The sequence below is a fragment of the Squalius cephalus genome, assembly GCF_949319135.1.
Source record: "Squalius cephalus genome assembly, chromosome: 11".
Taxonomy (NCBI): domain Eukaryota; kingdom Metazoa; phylum Chordata; class Actinopteri; order Cypriniformes; family Leuciscidae; genus Squalius; species Squalius cephalus.
Genome location: NC_137132.1, coordinates 10796712 through 10819957, shown reverse-complemented (window position 1 = coordinate 10819957; position 23246 = coordinate 10796712). Strand labels below are relative to the sequence as shown.

The 23246-nt window shown below is 37.6% G+C and overlaps 3 protein-coding genes across 4 annotated transcripts in view; 2 read left to right on the top strand and 1 right to left on the bottom strand.

Annotated features, from left to right (window-relative positions):
- Nucleotides 1-7232, top strand: part of dscaml1 (Down syndrome cell adhesion molecule like 1) — a gene marked incomplete at its 3' end in the record, with an annotated part of 42789 nt that extends 35557 nt beyond the window's left edge. The window contains exon 27 of the mRNA XM_079886267.1: nucleotides 7078-7232. Coding sequence (XP_079742393.1) covers nucleotides 7078-7232 — 155 coding nt within the window. The remainder of the gene's footprint in view (nucleotides 1-7077) is intronic.
- Nucleotides 5739-23246, bottom strand: part of LOC307166617 (uncharacterized protein) — a 40296-nt gene continuing 22788 nt past the window's right edge. Inside the window, exons 1-4 of one of the 2 annotated variants that reach the window (XM_079885078.1) lie at nucleotides 11779-12073; nucleotides 10179-10292; nucleotides 7465-7507; nucleotides 5739-7354 (exon numbers count right to left, since the gene is read on the bottom strand). In XM_079885078.1, the coding sequence (XP_079741204.1) occupies nucleotides 7245-7354; nucleotides 7465-7507; nucleotides 10179-10292; nucleotides 11779-11832 (321 nt within the window). In that variant the 5' untranslated portion in view covers nucleotides 11833-12073 and the 3' untranslated portion in view covers nucleotides 5739-7244. Of the gene's footprint in view, nucleotides 7355-7464; nucleotides 7508-10178; nucleotides 10293-11778; nucleotides 12074-23246 lie in introns of those variants that run through there. The other variant, XM_079885077.1, reaches the window with a different exon arrangement.
- On the top strand, nucleotides 14175-21475 carry gvin1l2 (GTPase, very large interferon inducible 1-like 2). The gene is made up of 2 exons (XM_079886429.1): nucleotides 14175-14315; nucleotides 14458-21475. Exons 1-2 carry the CDS (start codon nucleotides 14261-14263, stop codon nucleotides 19023-19025), a joined length of 4623 nt encoding a protein of 1540 aa, XP_079742555.1. The 5' UTR covers nucleotides 14175-14260; the 3' UTR covers nucleotides 19026-21475.

The window sequence follows — 23246 nt, the reverse complement described above, 5'->3', positions numbered from 1 at the left end:
TTTTCGAAATTTTGAACTTTAGCACTAAGGAGGGCCGGGTGGATCCACTGAGCTTTCTCAAGCTTGTGTATGTGTGTGTGTGTGCATGTGTATGTATATGTATATGTGTAATATATATGTATACATGTGGCAAGCACACACCTTTGAGGGACCTCTCGGCATCGGAACGGGATCGCTTGGAGACGCCAAGTGCCACCCATTGAGCTACACGGTCTAGAGTTGGTCTGAAAGGGGGACAGGATGTAGGGAGTATGTAAAGGTAGACGCATCTCCCTTCTCGTCAAGAAAGGCTCTTGTTTTGCTGTTTGTTGGTTGGTTGGTTCGTTCGTTTGTTCCGATTGTTTGTGTTTGATGCCATATACTTATCACCCCTCCTTCCCCACAAAAACGTCACCACTTCCCTCTGTCTCACTGTGAACGCGTAACAGCCTCTCCCGGATGGACCGAGCGCAGGCGGGAAGAGGGCAGAGAGGTAGGGAGGAAGTAGAGGCAGACGGGCGGGTGAACAGAGAAGGAGAGATATCTGCCATCGCTGTGTAGCTTTTCTGCGTTTGTTCATCGTTTCTCTTTATTCTTTGCTTTCCTTCCCCACACGAAGACTCTAGCGGTCATTCCTATTTGAAGGTCTTAGAGACTCTAGCTTTAGTAGCGCAGGGGTGAATAAAGGAGGGAATGAGTGAAATGTAGGAGGGGAAGGTTTCATTCAGCCCCTAAATGAATCGAATATCCTCTCAATCCTCCTTCGTTCACTTCAGTTTCCAAAGCAAAGCCCCCATCACAGAGAAACTTCCAAAAATCGACAAACTCTCCCAATGATTTCAATGGAAAAAAAAAAAAGTACTACATCAGGGCTCCTGCAATACAAAAGAAAAAAAAAAGAAAATATATTGCAATGTTTGTTGTCAAAATATATACATATATATTTCTATCTAAAGATATAGTAAATATATACGTGGTGAGAGCAGAGATTTAATGCCATATCTAATTGAAAAGAAAAAATTTATTTTAAAAAAGATTTGAAGACAATCGCTCAGTGGGAGGTGCAGCAGTAAGCGAGAGGAGGTGTCGATCACGAAACGCTGAGGACAAACGGGTAACATAACTAAGAGAGATTGAAAAAAGAACGGCAGAGGGTGTGTTTCAACATGCCGCAGCAGTCGCCGTGTAGGGAATTCTGGGGAAAAGACCTTAGAGATTCCCAAACTAACTTCCTGTCATCGTGATAATCAGCCGGGCTGCATAATGCAACATGTCTGTGTGGTATAAAGGAGATATTTATGGTCATTTCCCAACACACTCTCTACAGTTGCTTGGAAACAATGGAAATGTGCCACTGCAACTCCAGCTCGTAGATGGACCCACGACATCTGTGAGCGCCATCTGAATCCATGCACCATCTCTACTGCCCAACGAATAGTATTAAATACCCACAGTGCTTTGAGAGCTTTCCGTCAGGCCCTTGAAGAGACAGTTCACCCAAAAATGAAAATTCGGTCATCATTTATTTACTCACTCTCTGTCGTTCCAAATCGTATGACGTTATTTCCTCTGAGGAACACAAAAGAACGTGGGGGTTTTTTTGTTCTTTTTTTCCATAAAATGAAAGGGGTGATGCAATATACTTCCAGACAGCAACTTAGTGTCGGTCGGTCCAGATCCGCCCGGCCACATCTGGTACATGTGGATTCAACACGTACCAGATGTGGCCCGGATCTGGACCGACACTATGTTGCTGTCTGGGCTGGTATTGACGATAACCAAAATATTGATATCGTGTTAATACTATAATAATCCAATGCCTGGTTGACACTCCAATTTAGTACATGGCGGCATTAACATTATTTTTTGTTTTTGTGCAACGATAATTGTGTAGTGAAAATCTGATATTGTGACTAAATGAACAAAATTTGAACCCCATTGACTTTCATTGAATAGCCAAAAAACATTTGACAAAATATCTTCTTTCATGTTTCAAAGAAGAAAAGAAAGTCATAAAAGTTTAGAATGACACGGGATAACAAATTATTACAAATTAAAATATCTGGGTGAACCGTTCATTTAAGGTGAGATCGCTCCTGTGATTTAAAAAAATTCAAGCTTTCAGTATGTCTGAAAGGTCAGATCTTATATATCAGGGGAAAGATCACTACATTTACCATTAGCCCCTGCAGACTCCAGCACAGGAAATAGCACACATTTATAGTTTGTTCAACAGGATTCAGTTTTATGCAGCCGCCTGAGCATATCTCATGTTAGGAAGACTTGACGCAACAAATCCTAAGGGACAGAATAGGGACGTGTCGTGTTGGGTTTAAAATTGAGCTGATTGAACGATAATATATCTGTTTGTGGCATATGAAAAAAAAAAAAAAAAAAAAAAAGGAGATGTTTTATTGGTGGATTGATAAATTAGGATTGTGTAAGATAAATAAATTTGATCGCCCAGATCTAAACCAATCTTGAGACAGAGTTGCGAAGAATGTGGACTTGTTTTAAAAACAATGAAAGAAGTATGTGTTCCTCTTATTGCTGCTCAAATGCCCACTGACTGGGTTTTGTCCGCCTGTCTGTTTGATGGCAGACGCGCCCAGAGCATTTTGCCATGAACGTTTCATTAGGATTAGACCAATATCTATATCAGTATTCATGCCTGTTCAGGTGAAACATTTTGTGAAAATATTCCCTTGACCACCCCAGAAAGCCCTTACGTCCCATGATTTTTCACATTTAAAAGACAGTTGCTGACTTGAAATGAATTAGATTTTTTTTTTTTTTTTTTTTTTTTGCTTTATTTATAAAAATATATGTATCCAACTGAGTTCTTTGTTTGATTCTAAGATGATTTATGTTGAAAAGAAAATGCAGTTGTGTTGCGCAACGGGGCAGGCCTGTTTAGCCAGTCGAATCAGGGAACCCCAAGCTCCAACCAATCACAGGAGAAGCTGTGTGAATACTGGGCGGAGTCAGGAATAGAACTCCACCCCCACAGCCTGTTTCCCCGCCCAAATGATCCGATTAGCCCCTTTTCATCAACTAATAAAAAATCCTGCTATACCCAAGACCTCCCTGTCAGCATAATTTCTAATCTACAAATAAAGACTCTTGTATATATGAAACTGTTTTGTATAAATAATTACTATTTTCGACATCTCCATTAGCAACCAGGGCACAATTGTAAGTCTGGTTAAAGGTATACCTTTAAATGTGAGGGGATTAAAAAGACAAAAAAAGCATAAAATCTAACAAAAAGTACTTTACACCTTGAGTTTTGAATGGGGCACATAAACCCAGACCAGACGTCTGGTGTTTGATTTATATTTTCCTTTTTATAATTTGTCTTATGTTTTTATTCATTTATGTTGTTGGTTGTTTTGTTTGTTTTTACTTTTGTTTTGTTTCTACCTTTTGGTTAACTTGACGAAAAATGGCATTGCATGCTCTGAATATTTTGCTGGTTATTAAAAGAAAAAGGAAAAGGAGACAAATAACTAAAAGGGAAAAAAGTTTAAAAAATGCGGAGGGGATTCCTAAACTTTTATGGAAAAGTTGCTTCGATTTGCAATTGCTTGTGTTTAAATATACAGTTTTTTTTTCTATGAAAACAAAACAAAAACAGAAAAAGAGTACTCCAACACCTTGTGCAATAAAGCTATCTTTCTATGAATGGTGCCTTGACCCTTGTGTGATTTTTTTTTAATATATATATCAGTGATTCTTGAGATAAGGGACAAAACATGTACTTCATAACTTAATTTGTGTGGACTCCTTCAGGGGCATTAAAAAAAAGCATGCTATTTTAATTGGATTCATCAAACAGTGTAAAGTCGTCAATTATGTAGGCTAATAATGGTGTTCAGTAAAAGTGCTAAATGATTAAATACATTCTCTACATTTTAATCCTGGGTTTAGTTCCTTAATTCTCTACACTCCTTTTTAAACATAACCAATGTCCTTAAATCAGACATAATACCATGTTGAGTTGCTTTTTTAATATTTTAACACAATAAATGGAAAAAATAATAAAATGTTTTTTTCAAAATAAACAGAAACCTTCATCTGACGGTGTTGAAAACTGATGGAGTTGACAAAGGACCAACCCCATGAGATGCAACAACTGATTGACAAGTTAAGACAACTAACTCATTTTTAAGCTAATGTTTAATTTAATACAACAATCCTTCCAGTGGTTTGTTTTTCTCCTTTTAGCAGTACTCTGTACAGTAGGCTATGTCTCATTCTGGGTCTCCAGCAGCTCACAGAATACAAAGAAGCTGTTTGTTTGAGTGCAATGTAGCAGCAACAGCAATGTTCCCAATGTGAATCCAGGATCTGTAGCCTGTCTTTAAACCACATAAATAACATGAACTAATCAGTTGTTCCACAAGGTGGCAAAACTGGTCCCACCAGATCCAGAAAATTTGTAAGAAACATGGGGGAAACTGAATCATATGAATAGCAAGCCAGCCTTCAGAAGCCGTTCCATCCACCTGATGATAAGAGATACTGATGTGGTGGTTTAAAAGATGCTTATTCTATCCTGTATGTGCATTGAACTTAAAGGTATAGTTCACTTTGAAATTAAATTTTGGTGTGTTTTAGCTTACCTGAAGGGCATCCAAGATGTAGGTGTCTTTTTTTCCGCAGTAGTTTCAATTTTTATATTTCTGGTCAAACCGTTCTTGTCTGACAGTCATATCATGCAGGTCTATGGTCACGGTCTCAAAGAGCATGCACAGAATCCAAATGAAAACAATTCCCCATCGTCCAAATTAAACAATTCCCCATCGTAAGTACACATTGATAGCCTAAGACACGAAACGAGCGGTTTGTGTGAGAAAACGAACAGTATTTATATCGTTTTTACCTCTTATAAAACAACCACGTCCAAGTGATCTGAGGGCGCGGGCGCTTCCTGCTGTGTGACGTGTGCGCAGACTGGTGCATAGATATATATACACTAGATGTCGCATTAAAGTCATTCGTTCCAATGAACTGCCGTAGCCAAGGCGACCTCTAGTGTATATATCTATGCACCAGTCTGCGCACACGACACACAGCAGGAAGAGCCCGCGCCCTCAGATCACTTGGACGTGGTTGTTTTATAAGAGGTAAAAACGATAGAATGGTTTGACCTAAAAATATCAAAATTGAAACTACTGCGGAAAAAAAGACACCTACATCTTGGATGCCCTTCAGGTAAGCTAAAACATACCAAAATTTAATTTCAAAGTGAAATATCCCTTTAACTAGCATCAATCTGATAAATATTATTTAGAACCTCCATGATGAAGGCTCCATCATGTGTATGAAACATGGGGGAAACAGAACTCGCAATTGCGAGTTTTTATCTAAGCTTTATCTTGATATTCTGAGAAAAACAGTCACAATTACGAGATGTAAACTCAGTCAAACTAACTAAAGTCAAAATTGTGAGATAAAAAGTTGCAATTACCTTCTTTATTTGTTTTATTCCGTGTCGAAAACAAGCTTCCATAGTCGCGCATGCGCATTGCAAAGTAACACGAGTTTGGTGTTTGGCTAGTCAAGTTACATAAAACATCACAGGTAAGTGCATTTAAAAAGTGCTTACTAGTCGTAACGGTTTATTTTTCAAATAAGTATTATAAACATAGCTATTGTTCATTGAAGAGTTACATAGGATATACATTCAGATTATGTCATTGTTTTATTCAGATTGAAGGCACTATTTCTTGTTTCTTTTGTTTTCTCTATAATGTGGAATGGATTATTGGATGAATTACTAGCCTACTTCTTTTATGGGTTTTCCACTAGCACTAACTCACCAGCAGAGGGAAGAATGACTACATCTTGGAGGCTTGTGAAATGTTTATTGAATGTGATTGTTTGTTGCCATGGCAGTTTATACAAATCACTGGTACATAATGTTATTTCACAGTTCAAAATTACACATTGCTCTCAGCAGACTTTCAAATGACAAGATTTTCACATTGCTTCCCACCTAGGCACATTGCACTCGATCACCTAGGCACATAATGTAACATAGAAATGTTACACAATGTAGATTAACCTAAAATGATTAGGAAAAAAACATAAATGTTTGTGTGGGTTTATTTAGCTATGCTGAGCTAAATTTGAGGAAAAGCCCCTGTTGGGGACCCCCGAGCAGGTTGAGGAGTTATTGAATACATGTAATGGCGTTATAGTTCTGGTTCTGTTGGCAGTCATGACTCATGTGAGCCACCTATTGGTGCATGCGCAAACAACACCCGTCTCCCATCATTCTCCTCGGACACAGGTTGAGACACAGTAGGTCTTTAGGTTTGACAAATGCTGCCAACAGACTTGTAACAGAATTGCAATACTTGACAGAGTTACACTTTGCAGTAGGCTAATTTTATATCCTACAAATTTGTTTAGCTTTTTTAATGTTAACAATACAGTGCATGATGCATCTGTTCTTATTACAGGTATATTTGCATGAGAGAAAAAAAAAGCAAATTTGCATTCTGTTGCCAAAACATTTCTGTTGTGTACAAATTCTGGTTTCATATAAGCAGAGCATTGTTCCAGCATATTTGCAACTACATGACAATTTCTGAAATATTTTATATTTTGCATCAAATCCATAAAAAATGAAAGTATTTTGATGACATTGCTTTTTACCTGAATTTATTTACATATGTGACCTCGAAGGAATCCAAGAGTAATCAGATTACATTACTTTCATTTTGTAATGTTGAATTACGTTACTGAATACTTTTTTATGAAGTAATTTGTAACTGTAACAGAATGCTTTTTTAAAATAACCCTCCCAACTCTGCATTCAAGGGCGTCCTCATATATATATATATAGTTTTGGGTTTGTCTAAAGTAAATATAATTATCTTACAAATTTTTTAAAAACTCCATGGTTTGTTCTCATTTAGATGGATAAGTAAACGTGTAGCTTCCTGTAAGATTCTACTATGTATTATTGTGCATGTAATCTGCATGTTTTTATGCATTTATCTTAAAGATCTGTGAGTGTTTGTGGCATCTTTTATCAGCAAATGGTCTGAAATGTTTGTCAGTGTCTGAATGTTTGTGTTTGTGCAGGTATCAGCTATCTGTACATCAGAATACGTGACTGTCGCTCACAGAAGTCGTCCTTTAACATGGATGCAGGCCAGTTTTGCGTGTGCGCAGTTGCTGGGGTTATAAGGTTATACTGGGTCTTGACCAGCTTGGAATGGATCCTGCTGACAGTTTAACTGGTTGGCCTTTCATTTGTGGTCTTTCTGCTTCTTCTGCTGGTACTTCCTGTACTGGTTCTGAATTGTAGACGCCGCCTTGTCGGCAGAGGCTCCGGCGTGTCCATTACTGGACGAAGAGTCTTAAAAAAACATGGAAGAGAATTGTTCAAATTGAACATTTTGTGATATTCAATTCTAAACGTGTGTAATGTTTTTGTACAATTGTTTTAATTAAGGTACTAATACTTACGCTTTCTGTAAACTCCTATGCTGTTCCTTCTCTGGCCCCCAAACTGCAAAGCAAATAATACAGCATAATACAAAGAATAAGCAGTGATTAGTAGTTTATTGAGGCAAAAGTCGTAGTTAATAGTTAGTTAATTGGACCATAATCTAAAGTGCGACCAAACATGTCCCTGTATGAAAGAGAAGCTAGGGCTTGCTAGCAATGCAACAACGTGAATATTTGGGTGAACTATCCCTTTAACAAGATTCAGAAATTTGCAGCATCTCAAAAATGCTTTCACTCTTTGCGTTTACATCACTACTTTGAGGTCTTCAGAAGTGTCAGTGCATCCTTTTGTCCTTGAACGCTCAAAAGCATCAGCCGTGACAGTCTTATCACAGTCTAATGACAGTGTCGCCTCTCTGTCTTTCCTGCTGGAATGTGCGAGACATGGTGGCCCAGACAGATCCCGCAGGTGTGAGACGGGACATTCCACACATGCCACTGGGCATTGGCGCGGGGGTGACAGTGCGACTCAATGTGTTCACGCCGTTGGGTCATGTCACGGTCCTTATGGCCGCTCTACTCTGTGGACCCACAATTATTTTCACAAAAATGTACAATGACTATTTTCAGAAAAATTCAGTATGATAGGAAATGTGCATGGCAGTGCCTGAGAGTATTTCTTGGATGCTTCTAATTGGCTGATTTCCCTTCAAAGGCACACCGTGTAGCCCCTACATAACCCTACATTCAAGTTTTATCTCGTACTGGAGACCAAGTAGTGTATCTGAAGTCACATTGGATGGCATCTGGTTATGGCAAACATTAATATCTATTTCAGGCAACATGTTACAGTACAAAACCCTTAATGGGCCAATTTCCTTTCAAAGGCACTGCATGACCCATAAAAAACCTTTTGGTTAGGGACTATGTGACCCTACATTTAATCGGAAAATCTGAACTCCTTCTGGAGACCAAATCATATTGGATGGCATCTGGTTATGGCAGACATATTTCGGTTGAAATGCTACAGCACAAAACCCAGAAGAACATTAGACCCAGCGGACTGAAGAGCTTGAAGGCTAACGCAAAGAAAGTGCACTTATGTCATCACTTGAGTAAATTATTAAATGTAAATCACTAGCAGCCTGATTTGACCATTTTGACATGCCAAAAGGAAAGCGGCTTTGCTCTCTTTAGTAAGGACTTTTACAGGGGATTGTCCTTGTAATGAGTGTTCTGTGATGTGCTTTGGATAAAAACGTCAGCTAAATGACTACGTTTATATATCATTTAAGAAAGTTAAGGATCCAAATGAATATGAATTTATTTTTAGTGAAATCTTAATGTATACACTGTAAAAAAATATGATATGATCAGTAAGTTATGACGTGTTTTTACATTGCTCAATTAAAAAATGTTGTTATGCAAGATTCAACTCGTTTTTTTAAGTAATTGAAGTTGAAATGACTTAAACATCCAAGTTGATTGTACTTAAAAATGTAAGTTACAGTGTAATAACTAACCATTGGTTTGCAAATGTATTAGGTAGCTGTTGTTGAAGCAGAACCTCAGGGCCTCTATACAGACTTGTTTTCTAGTATTGCATTAAGACACAAATCCTTCTCCATTGGATTATAGGCACCTGAGGGATGCCCAAGCTTTTCTGAGGTTAGCTGAGTGTGTCTGTGTGTCGGCCTTGAACGGCACCTAGTAATGTCTGACAATCACTGGAATTAAGACTTAAGTCATATTGCGCAACTTCAGTAGAAAGATATAACAGGATGCAGCTGCTAGAAGTTGGAAAGTATAGCAAGAAAGAAACCAAAAAAAGACCAAAGCATTAAACAAGGGTCACCCACATAAACAAGGGCCACATTAAAATTCTCATCTCTTTGTCCACCCACCAGCATTGCCCTCTTTCACCTTCACTCTTTCAAAAAGATCTTTTCAAAGCACAGTGCAACTTTTAGGATGAATCTCATGAAGATAAATGTCACCTCCAAATCATAAAAAAATATTTTCCTTAAAGAATTTATATCACTATTTTCATGCTGATGATTATTATTTCATTTTTTACTTCGTAATATTGTTTTCATGAAACTTAAGCATATTTTCACCTAATTTCTTATTTATCTACTAAAAAATATTCTCATGACTGTCCTTTCAGGACTTAAAGATTGCTTTTTCAAAAGTAGCATAAATTAATTTATTTCATTTTATTCAAATAAATTACACTGTAAAAAAAAAAAATCAAGTACACTCAGCTTGGATATTTAAGTCATTTTAACTTAAATTACACTAAACTGACTTAAAAAATGAGTTGAATCTTGTAGGCTATAGCTTGAAAATTGCTTAACTTATTTTGAGTTAAACAATGTAGAAACATATGTTGTCATGGCTTATTGATCTTAATTTTTTTTTTTTTTTTTTTTTTTTTTTTTTTTACAGTGTAGCTCATTACACAAATATTGTCATAATGTATAACTACTTAAATAATGTGCACTATATGAGAATGAGATTTTTTTTCACATTACAATAATGATAATTTGGGGCATGTGCGCTTAAATGAGATGACACTAGTGTTTATCACGGGCTCCATTTTCATTATGCAAACAAATTATTTCTTATGTTTTTCTTTTGATTAGGAGGTGAATAAGGCTTGTTTATGTTCTTGGTGAGATGCATCGGGGTTGTAATGTAGGTAATAGTTCAGATATAATCGAGTATTTCACCTCTTCTGAACGGCTTCCTCTCCGAGAATGGGAGACGTTGTGGATCTGCCATGGCAAGGGCTGGGAAACCACATACGGGAGAGGCTCCTGCTCACGTAACCACCGAACACCCAGCTGAAACAGACACAGCAGGATCAGTGTGTGTATGTGTTGCATCTTCTGCTGTATGTTGTAGATGTGTGTGTGTGTGTGTGTGCACGCTTTGATCGTCAGGTCTTTTGGTTTGACTTGTGATGTGTCATGATCCTGCATGCTTAACTGTCATTAGAAACAACCATCTTGTCCCCTGTGAATTAAATAATTTTTTGTGGAATAAACAGATGTTGTGACAAAACGTAAGTGATCTAGTTCCTGCTGTCTCATTCACATTTTTTATCAAGAGTATTATGGCCCTGAATTGCAATGTCATGCACCCTAAAATCTTTATTACTGAGATTGGAAGATGTTGTATCTTCAAACAGCCAGAGATGACAGGTGACTCAAAGACTTTTCATATCACACATGCCATACTATTTTTTTAAACGCTTATAAGAAAGTGCTGTAGTAATACAATGCAGTGTTATACCATGGTAATTCAATAATGTACCATGGTATTTAAGGGTGTTTTATCAGCTACAGGCACGTTTGTGTCCCGGCCAGTCGTTGCTTTTTATTTAAACTATCAGTTAAAAAACATTTTTTCCACCTTACATGAACGTAACATTCTAGCTGTCTTGAAAACATTTACCATGCCTCCATTTATTCATGTATTTATGTTTTTTTTATTTGTCCCAATCTTACAATGTGAAAATGCCTCATAAAATAAAATTATTATTACACGTCAAGAACTAAAACTATTGGGTTTCAACATTTTTCTATTCATTAAATGAATGTTTCTCGATTATAAATAAGTCAGGTTTAGATTATGAATGTCACAATATAGCTGTCATTGAAACCATTTACCATCGAGTCTTGATACTTTTATGATTTATTTCAATTTATTTATTTATCTTAAAATGTAAAAATCCCTTTATTATTTTATTTTATGTTTTGTTTTGTTTTTTTATGTCTTACCTTATCCAAATCTTAAAATGTGAAAATGCCTCATAAAATGCTATTACCCATCATGAACAAAGTAAAAATAAACATAAATCATAATATGATTTATAAAACATTTTGTGTAACATTTTGCATGTACAGTATGCTGTACATTTACATACTAAACTAGTGAGAGTGTTTTAAGAGAGTTTATTTTCTAAAAGTCTACAGGGGCCAAAAATGCCCATAGTTGAAGAAACACCCTCAAATATATGTCCATAAAATGTTTTAGCACTTTGTTTTTAATGTTGAAACATGAATTCTCCTTTTGTCCATATGTTAGAGAGTCCTCTCTCATTTTCACGTATAGTCAACGAGAAAAGAATCTGTTTAAATCTAATTGTAATATTGTCCTCTGTTGAGTCTTTTCATCATATTTGTCCATCTAACATTTTTGTCATATAGTTCATTCATCTGGCATACGAAACAATGACAAGAATCTCAGTCAACTGAATGGCTTTTGGCTGGTATGTTGACGATTGGCGACAAATGCATGGAGATGTAATCTAATGAGTTGCCTTACCTGTTCACCCGCTCTCACCAACATGTACATGACTGTTAGCATTGTCACCAGCATTTTGAAAGCCTGTTTCTTTGTGTTTTTTTCTTCAGGTAGTCCAGGCCAGAGCACGTCAACCGTGGTGATACTCGGAGAAGTCAAGGATCTAGAGCTGCATCTTTCTGTTCAAGCCAGACGCACTCACACGGCTAAGTCATGTAAAGAGCTTTGCGTTACAGAAATAGGAGGCATGTAATCTTTTCCTATGCGCACATGAGCGTTTATCCCTCTGGGTAGAGCTTTAACCTCATCCTGAGCCAGACATTACACTTTAACTTCAATTACTTGAACCTGACTTAAGAACATAGCAACCACTGCAAAGTGCTAAAAACAAAGGCAAGATTCCAAAAGATGCAAAAACACTGAAAAACTATTTTCCCTTTCACGATATCCCTTTAGGGGCCTCCGTAAAAACCATACATTTTTCATTAAATCAGGACATGGCATTAAAACTTTACTTTTCCACATCAGAAATCACAATTTAAACAAGTCTATCTGTAAAGAGAATGTTTTCGAAGTGCATGCATGTTGAGAATCCCTTCTTCACTAATCAATATTTAATCAGTCAGTAAGTGAAAGTATGATGCCACTAATGAAGTCATCACTCCCGCATGGAAGCCAATAATGTTTACAACCACAGCAGCTCAATCCTAATCTATACACTATAAATGCATTAAAAATGCCAACAGCAATGGTAATTAAAATAGAATTGTTTTCATTTGGTTCTTGCCACAATGTTTTGGGTTCACAATTTTGCTAAGCTGATTTTGAGGTCCTTATATGCGAGCACACTATCAAGTCACTGGATGTGGCTTGAGAATCTTATTTAATGTGTAAGTCTATAAGGTTTTTTTTTGGGGGGGGGGGTTTGCATGTTTTATTGTCTGAAATATCCAAACAAGTGGCATCTGCAAATAATACTTTTCTGAGGAGTTCGCACAGGTGCCATTTTTTGTGAAATGTTATACATGAAAAGTCTATTTATGCTTAAAAATAAATGCATTTATCTTTAAATTAAATGCCACTTGGTTTTATATGTTGTTGCCACAATAATATATGGAAGTGTTTTAAATCACACAACACATTGCCTAATTCTGTGCAGAAAATTTGTTTGGATTATTTGGTACTTTTTCTGCTATATGGCGGTTGTTTTGATAAGGGAGTGAATGGGATCTGTAGCCTGTGCGTAATGAACGAGGTGGGGGAAATTCCACAGAAGCAGACCATATCGCTCTCAGGTCTCATATAAGAGCTCAGTGTTATGATCATGAAGTCAGTTTCATCTAATGACAGCACAGCACGCATTAATGGAAGTATCAGGTCAGACAAACTGATTTTTTAAACGAGAAATGGCTTTCATTTTGCATTGTTATGATAGTATACTGTACGTCGATTTGTACTTTACATTTGATTTGAACTGAATAGATTATAACTGATGTTGGTATTTGTGGTTTTGGATCAGTGGTTAATGAATTATTCACTAGTGACTGGATAATCCTTGCAAAGGCATTGGTTTTAATGAGAAATTAGCTTTTCATCTGTGTGGTTTGTGATAAGCATACTTATGACTCTGGAAAACAGGAAATAAGAAAGATGCATGTTAAGCAATTGTTGTATGAATTTGCTGCAAAATACTGTCACATTTTAGATTATGGTCCAATTCTCACCATTAACTAACACTAAACTATGACTTTTGCCTCAATAAACTCCTAATTACTTCTTATTAATAGTTAGTAAGGTAGTTGTTATGTTTACGTATTGGGTAGGATAATGGGATGCTGAATATGGTCATGCAGAATAAGGCATTAAAATGTGCTTTATAAGTACTAATAAACAGCCAATGTCCTAGTAATGCTAATAAGCAACTAGTTAATAGTGAGAATTGGAACCTAAACAAAAGTGTTACCCAAAATACATATAGCATTAACAGTTACATAAAAAACGGTAAAATTAATACAGTACACACTGATATATGTTAGATATCTAACCAGTAATGTCCCAACAGTGTCAGAAATTAATTAGCCTAGTATGATTACCATAATTTGGTTCCCCCAAGGCAAAGTGTGAACAATTTTGTTGTATTGTTTCCCTCAGATGGATGCCGTTTAGAAAGGTCTGGATGTAATTTATTTTCCATCAAGGACATGGAAATCTAATTTGACCTTTTTAGGATAGGTAGGCACTTAATTAATCTATAATCAGATCTAGTCTGGAATGAACACTCAAGGTTTTGCTGCAAAAATGCCACTCAGCATTTGTTATTTGACTAAATGTAATGCAGTCAATACTAAAACTTGCATTTTGAATTTGCATTGTGTAGATATTGTGTAACTGTGATTATTTTATTTATTTATTTTCAGTTTCATAAGCGAAAAGGACACTCTGGCTGGCTGGTCAATGTGATCCTACAAATTATAACTGACAACCAAATAAACACTCTAAAACCATGTCTCTTCATCGGAGGATTGTCCCCGATCTGGGGCCTCTAACTACTGAGATAGGTGAGGGTTATGCATCAAATTTCAGCATCCCATTATTAAACATGTTTTTGTCCAGAAATTGCTCAAATCATAGCTTTCAGTAATATTCCAATGTGATATTACTATAAGTGGATTTTTTTCATCCAATATATCTCTTCTCTAGTGTCTGAAATTGACAGGGACAAGCATATTTTACTGCATATGCTGGACCTGCACAGGGAAAAGGCGTCGCCTATGGATCTTACAACAATGCTATATGTAAACACTCCAACCACTGAAGACGACTTTCCACAGGACCCAACAGAGCTCTCAAATGCATTCCTCCGGCGGCTCTGGCTATGTAATCCCCAAGCCCGCAGCACTTGCTGCAAGGTAGCAGTAGGAGACTACGGTTTGGACATGGATGAGAATTCACAATGTGCCATCAATCCTTTAGACTTGGTTGCTGTCATCTACATGACAACAAATAGTTTCCTACAGCAAGAGATCACCCACCGAATGGTGCAATGCAACTTTGCAGTGCCTCTGTATCTTCCACCGGTTTACCCAGAAAAGAAGGGGACCATGCTCCTGTATCCATTTAGAGGTGTTCTAGGTCAGTGGAATTCACCTTCTGAGGGAACTATCATGAAGAACATGGCCAATTCCAGGATGCCATTTCTCTCTGCAGTGAGGCTAGGTCGCTGCAGTGTCTCAAAATCTCGAGTACTCAACTGTGTTCTTGGGGGTCCACACAAGCTGAATGAGTGCTTCATAAACTGTGGTATGGATGGAGGGCAGCTGCCTCGTGTTCTCTCAGATGGTCTGGTGGAGATGTGTTGGAACCTGCCTTCAGGAGATCATCGTGCCAACGTCTTCCCTCGTCCTGTGCTAGTAGCTAATCTCCGTGGAGATGCAGCCAACTGCAAAAAACAGATGAGTCTGCTGTGTTACACATCTGCAGTCCTGATCGTGTTTTGCGGAAGTTTTGGTGCCAAGGAACGAGAACTGCTTGCCTCATGGAGGGAGAATACAAGCCACATGATTATAATCGACTGCTCAATGTCAGAAGAGGATGGCCAAGAGAATCATAATGAGAAAATTAAACAAAGGCTGATGAAGGATTTAGAAATGCCTGAAGGAACAATGCTTAACGGCTGTGAAGGTAATGAGGAAGAAATTGCTGAAAGCTTAAAATATGTTCTTGATCGCTTTATTCCATACCTGCACACCGCAAACCTTGTAGGTACAGCTGGTATGGCCAGTGACCTCGACATTAATGTTGATGAAGATGAGATATGTCGAATGGCATTCAGGGAAGTTGAAGAAGTCCTCAGTGGAATCGAAGACGGAGTGTCCAGCTATTTGGAGAACCAGCTGCCCCTGCAGGGTATGGTATGGAAGCAGTTGTGTCAGCTGGAGAAGGAGGAAGGACGTCACCAACAACATACAACACAGAGCTTAATAGGGGAGAAGGAAAATCTTATAAAACAACTGCTTGATTATAAATTAACAACAGCCATGAGAGCTTTTATTGCAGCTCTCTGTTCATTTGACACAACCAAGCGAGCATTTTTCCTCTCTTGGATGAGGGTGAAACTTGAAGTTATGCAGTTGGATGAACTGTCCCATCTTAGGGGAACAAATGAGGAACAGATGCAAGAACCTTGCATTGGACTTGAACATTTCCTTCGAGAAATGGGATTGGTCTACGAACGATACTTCCGCGGTCCAAACAGTGACTTGTATGACATGTTCCGCTTGCCATATGTAGCTGCTGAACTACTCTTGTATGGAGTTCCACTTGAGCTCTATGATGGGGATGCCTCAGTATTTCCCATGAACTGGGTATACAGCGTTCTTTATGAGGTACACAAGCAGCTGCCAAAGTTCAGTCGCATGAGAGTTTTGACAATCTTAGGTTTCCACAACTCCAAAAATGCGGAGATCCTATCTGCATTGTTTGGCACCAACTTCCCAAAGTGGGGTAGAAGGCATATCAAAGGGGCATACATGCTTCTCCTCAGCCTGCCTGACAACTTAAGAATGGAGATGGACTGTGAATTTCTGATGTTGATTGGCACAGAAGGTTTGAACCACAATGCAGGAGGAAGTCTTGTGCATGACATTGAACTGGCTACCTTTGTCAGTGGACTGAGTGACATAACTCTGGTAGATTTACCAGCTGAGGGTCAGGACGAAACAAGAAGCAACCTTCATATTGCTGTCAACGTTCTTCTCTGCACACGAAACTTGGAGAGGAAGACTACCTTTCAGGTGGCTTCAGAGAGAGCAGGAATGGATGGAAAAATCATGAGTAGTGTAATTGATGTACTTTCCACAGGACAGCTCCCAAATGAATCCCAAAGAGAAACACTTCTCACAAGTGAAACAGGAGGTGTAAGCCATAGCCTGTCCAGCTCATGGAACAGCAACTCTTTGACTTCACAAAATGATCAAATCTACAGTGATGCAGTTCTCAGGCTAAAGAAAAGCCTGTTGACGATGTTCCATGAAAAGGCAACAAATGATCAGCCAACCTGCTTAGGTGCATTAATGGAGTATATGTGCAATCTATGGGAGAAAGTGAAAAATGGAAATTTTGCCATAAAGTTTGGAGACACAGATACAGCTGATGCCATCATTGGCCTCTGCACAAAACTTGTACTGGGAGAGAAGCAGCTCAATGATCAACTCGATCTTTGGGTTCAAGGGTTGGACAATCACATAACAGAGTTAAAAGAATCTGCATCACAAAATAGACAGGGTATGGATTCAGATGGCATACTCACAATTTTGAGGAGTGAAGCAAATACACAAATCAGTGCAGAGAGAGACCAAATTAAAGCAAGTCTCTGGGACTACCTTAGGCAGGAGGATATTGATATTACCCTTGTGGAAAATTACAAAGTAAATCTTCTCAAAAGAGTAGACCTCATTCAAGAGCAAATGACATCTGATGTTGCCCAGAAACTTGAGTCTGTTACCATTCGCCATGAAATGACAATAAAGATGCACGCCTTATTGACATCACTTGAAGCAGCCCTGGAGGTAAAGTTACGTTCACTCTTGAAGACCTGCAAGAACAATGGCAGTGTGATTGATGACAAGGAGCTTGAACGTGAATTTGTTAGTGTTTGGGAAAATATCCCATCCAAATTGAAGGATCCTCCCCTAGAGACACAGGAAATCTTTGAAAGGATGGTGGAGCAGCTAAAGAAAAACCTAAGCAATCGTGGTCTAAAAAAGCAAAACGTTAGACTCCGAAATGCAAACCAACTCAATGGCTTTAAAGTGAAGACTAGCCATTTTGCTCTGAGTAGTAAGATGAAGAAAACACTGAAGTACAATAAGAATGTTGCACAAAGATTCACCAATAATTTGATAGAAGATTGTGACAAGAGAGTCTCAGAAAAACTGAGGCACAAAGAGTGCTATTCAGACAGCTACATGAGAGAGTTGCTTGCAATTGTGGACAAGGGTCTAGAAGTTTTAAAAAGTGAGTCATTCATGATGAATCCCAAATTTGAAGCGGATATCAAAGGATACATCTGTAGCAAAGCAGTGGAGTCTTTTCAAGAGGTGCAGGCATTGCTCATAAGGGAAAGAGAAACTAAAGAGAGATTTCTAAATGAGACCAAGGACAGACAAATGCTGAATTTCATATATCGGTTCCGACAAAGAGACCAGTGTCAAAAAGCTGCTCAGTCTTTCACCAACCTGTGTCTCAAGCCAACAGCCGAAGACTTCATTTACAGCAGTTTGGAGAGACAGATATTTAATGATATGCTCCAGAACAAAAATGCACATCTTTATAGCTCACCAAAGAAATTCCATTACGGTCTACTTAAAGAAATGCTGCTAAAGGACAGCTTTGAGAATTTCCATGAGTATCTTCAGTCCCATGAGAGCTTCAGCCAGAAGAGTATTGAGAACTTTATCAAAGCTCATCTGTCAGGTTCTGTAATGATCGAAGACCGCAGGGAACAGAGAATGCACCAAATCTTTAATTGGGTGAAAAGTTGTATTAATCAGGCATCAGAATCTAGTAGTGGGGCACAGATCAGTGTTAGGCAACTACTGGAGAAAGTTTGCATCAGCCTGGAGAATCTGGGGGAAATCACTGTGCCAAATCAAATCTTGGAAAAACCTTTGTTTGACATAAGTACACATCGTGAGAACTTCCTAAATGACTTACAGGAATCAGTCTCTGAGTTGTCCTCATCAATTGCTCAGGAATTTATGGAGAATGAAGACGTCATTGAAGTCCCTGATGACCTCCCTAATAAACTTCAGGGCATGCTGTATGACAGAGTGAAGGGGTGTGATAAGCGCTGTCCTTTCTGCAAAGCTCCTTGTGACCTGGAAGAAAAAGATCATCAAGTGCATGAAGCTGTTGTGTATCGACCTAAAGGTCTAGTGTGTTATACCAATGCCAACTCTACCACTCTGTCCCACAACACCTGCTCTGCGGATATTGCAGGTAAAACCCAGTTTCAAAACAGACATACTAGGGGCCAGTCTCTGCCCTTTAAGGAATATCAGTCCATCTACCCAGACTGGAACATTTACCCAGAGGACCCTAGGAATAATGGGGCTGCAGTCTACTGGAGGTATGTGTTCATGAAGTACAACAGAAGGTTTGCTCAAGAATATCAGTGTGCACCTGCTTTATTGCCTCAAGTATGGGGGAAAATTACTCAGGAGGAGGCACTACAGAGCCTGAGAGAGGCCTTTCACATTACAGAGTGATAAAGTCTTTCACCAGCATTATTATATCAATACCTGTATTTATGATGATTTTACTTCAGCTCAGCCGTGGCTCGTCTGTATGGGCAGGTGGGGCAGAGCCCCACTAAAATATTCATCCAAACATAGACCTCTATATCCACTGAATCAATTATAAATGTATTCAGCATTCTGCATCAAATATTTTTGGGATTTAGACTATTGTAAGTCAAAAAGTGAGCAGGATATATTAACATGTAGTGCATGGATTCGGCAGGCATGCATTTATGATACTAAGAGGGGCAGTCGGCATCTGAGCCCTCCCTAGCTCTACAGCGCCCCCCAATTTTCCAATGTAAATCTGTGATGAAAAATGGAACTGACGCGCACTCTTAGATAGAAAGCCATTGGGGCAGATTTCAGGCTGCACGCTTATTTTCATGTGACGTTATGTCACGTAAACCTAGCTCCAGACCAAGAGATGCTATGAGTCTGCTGTGTTTGTTTTATGTTTGTTCTGAAAATAGACATGACTTTGTTTTCCTCACTGGAATTACTACATAACTTGCAACATTCTAAAAACAACATTCGGACGCAATAAATACATTAAGGCAATTCTAAGATGCCATCTATGCATTTTTCATGTGTACTAAAATCTGTCAAAAATTATTAGAGTGCCACCCTCAGGCTGAATAATGCTAGGATGTTAGAATTCTGCCAAAAGTGTGTCAGATGTGTTCAGTGATCGGAATATAAAGCTTACATGTTTATCATAAACTAGCGCTAAGACCCAGAATCTGTCCTACTGTACCTAAATTTATGGGTAGAAGCCGCTACTGTTTCAGCTGATAAAACTGTTTTCTATTACATTACTTTTCTCTAAATAAAAAAAAGACAGAAGGTGAAATTTGGATTCATCACTTACTTGCCAGTTGATGAAAAAATGTATGAACCTTTTCCGTTAATAACATGTTATGACCTGATATGTTTACTTTTTGCATCTTAAATAGTTAATGTTAAATGTGAAAAACTTAATGTAATTCAGCAATACTTATTATCAGCATAATGTCTTCTGATACTCAATGAAATAAATGTATGCCATGGGACTGTCACTCTTACTTTATTACAAATGTTGCTCTTATATTTTACAACTAATAACTATTTTTCTTCCCCTCATTCTCATCTCTGTTTTTCGTATTTGTATGTTAGATTTCCTGTTTTTATAAATGTTGTGAATTTAAATGATTGATTTTTCAATGTAAAAATGTTAAGGAAATAAATCTAAAGCTCTAAAAGGGCAATGGTTTGTATTTAAAATGTCATGGTTACAAATGGTCGATGTTTTTTCTTTGATTTCTTGAACACCTCACATTATTCACTCACGTGATGACAGCAGGTCAGTATAAGGTACACTGTAAAAAATGAATCATGAGTCTTGTAATTTTCATTAAAAAAATTGAGGTGATCATTAAAAATATTATGTATATTTTACCGTATTAAGAAAATTGTGGTTAGGGTTTTATTGAAAATATTGAGAAAATTTCACTAATAACACCAAGAGATGCATTTTCCTATTTTTTTAAAGGAAACATACACAATTTTAAGGCTTGAATTGAGGAACTGATAAACCTCATAAAATTAAGGAAAAGGGGCTACCTATTTATTTTAAGAGAATTAGCTCATTTATGCGGTTTTATTTAGAGACACCATTGTTTGTTCCCAGCATGCTTTGCACATGGCTGGAAATGGAGAGTAAATCTTGAAATTAAGTGTTATTTCATGTGTTTTTGAGTAAAGGGAAACATCTGTTAATGTTTAATGTTCAGGTATGTTTGACATTTGAAAGAGTTTCTATTATGTTAAAGTTTTGATCGTTACCATTGTGCAGAAGAGTAGGGCTTATGGTTAGGTTGTGAAAAACTGCATTTATTTAATATTATTAAGCTTATTGTTATATACATGTAGCAATAACTCTGCTAATGATAGTGCAGTAACAAGTTTGATTATGTGCTGTTCTAGCAGTATACGGTCTTTTTATAAAACAATATATCTCAAAGTTAAATATAAACAGGTCATATCCATTCACTTAACTTCACACAATTTTGAGAATAAAAAATACTTCAAATAAAAAAGCACATTTTCACTAAAAAATTGTGTGTCACAGACTAAATAAATTAGGGCGTTTTACATGATTTATTCAGGTAGATTCCATGAATGAAATCAAGCTTTAACTACTCAAAAATATTATGTGTAATATTGTTACCATAATTTTTTTAAGTAAATAGCAGTAACATTTTTTACAGTGTATCAGAATCGTGGGAAATGTAGTAATGTTTTACAAGCCACTCCCATCATTAAACTTTTATGTTTTAAGGACCAATTTTATTCCTGTTTTTCATGCATAAAAATATATATACAAACTGTACAGTAAATTCACCCTTAAGCTTAATTATAATCAATAAAAAAATCTTCTGCAATATATTTCTCTCCTTTTGCTTGGTAGCTCATTAATTGTGACAGGTATTTCAGATTACCTGAGAGACCTTAAAAACCCTTACATTTGATGCTTTCCACTGAGTAGTATGGTAGTTGGGATAGGTTTGGTAATGAGAGGACAAAAGAGTGAAACAGTGAATTTTATTGAATGGGAATGTTCAAGGAATATTTGTTATGCTGAGACTTTGAGAAATTCATGCAAACTCTGTGCTGGGATACATGCACATTTTTAGTGTATCCAATTTAGTGTATCCAATCCACCTAACCTTCTTGTCTTTGGGTTGTTTTGGAAACCGAAGCACCTGGAGGAAATCCATAAGACACATCTTCTGCTCTGCCAGAACCTTCTGGCTGTGAGGTGACATACCCACTGAGCCATACTCATGCTTTCAGATGCCATAACTTCACCATTAGAGAGGGAGAGAGGGAGAGAGAGGGGGAGAGAGGGGGAGAGAGAGGGGGAGGGGGAGGGAGAGGGGGAGGGAGAGGGGGAGGGAGAGGGGAGAGGGAGAGGGAGAGGGAGAGGGAGAGGGAGAGGGAGAGGGAGAGGGAGAGGGAGAGGGGGAGGGAGGGGGGGAATGGCATCGACCGGGTCTATAATTTTATGTCACACTTTACTGACTGGTTATGTAAAGTGTCTCTCAGATAATAAATAAGTTAATAATGCAATGACATTTCTTAATTTTAAACTCTCACTCTGGCACTTTTTTACACTTCTACAGTGAGTAAACTTTGATCTCTAATGCTTGCCATTGATGGCAAAGACATCAGTAGTGGGGACAATGATTCTGTTTTATGAACAAAAATATAGATATTAGTTCACATAAATGCCAAATAATGTGAAAATGAAAGTGGAAAATAGAATTTTCCTGATTGTTGTTTTTAATAGAATGCGACCAGCCAAATCTCCTAAATTAGCCTGCGGAAAATTTAACTGGGGATCAGAAACAAATGAGAATTTGTAGTTGTTAAAGTGTTTTTGAAGGTTTTTATTCATATTATTATTATTAATTGTCCACTTATTTTTGAAAAATGAATCCCGAAAACAACGTATAGCCTATTAAATCTTTCTCAGCGATTGAGTAAAGTTACCACAAGAGGTCGGAATAATCATGTATTATTCATAGCGCGTTCACACACACACACACACACACATACACACTCACACACACACAAACAAACGAAGTAAGTTAGGCCTACATGATATTACACATAGGCTAAGGCTACAGTCATCCACTAAAGGTAATTATATGTATAATATCCGCATGCATGTGGCAAAAGAATGCAAAATAAGGCATATATGCAAAATCTTTTTTTCTTTTTTTTAAGATGTACACCAGGAAGAGCGTTTGTTGTCTTAATGTTGTGTTGCTTGAATTCTTACATGGAGCGCCTGCGTCAGCGTAAGAGATTGGCGCGTTATGACGCCATATTATGCGCCTTTAGAAGTTCAACTGAGTGACGCTGTTCAGCAGTTTGTGATCGCAATGAATTGGTAAGCAGTAGCATGAGATTGATTGCATCTTAATGGATTCTTCTATTTATATTTTTGTTTGAACGTTTGCTTATTTTAAACTCGTTAAGGACATCTGTTCCATATAGCCATAAAGCACCACCATTATAATATTTCATTAATTTTAAGTGCATTAAGAATATATTGTGCATTGTAAAATATTTTTCTAAGATTAAATTAACGGAATCTCTAGCCTATACATGACATGTTTATTCATTTTATTAATTAGTTTCCTG

Excerpts from the sequence above, each read along its gene's own strand:
- gvin1l2 (XM_079886429.1), top strand. The coding sequence starts at position 14,261 with ATGTCTCTTCATCGGAGGATTGTCCCCGATCTGGGGCCTCTAACTACT. Across the intron at positions 14,316-14,457 it reads GCCTCTAACTACTGAGATAG|TGTCTGAAATTGACAGGGAC; the intron begins GTGAGGGTTATG and ends TCTCTTCTCTAG.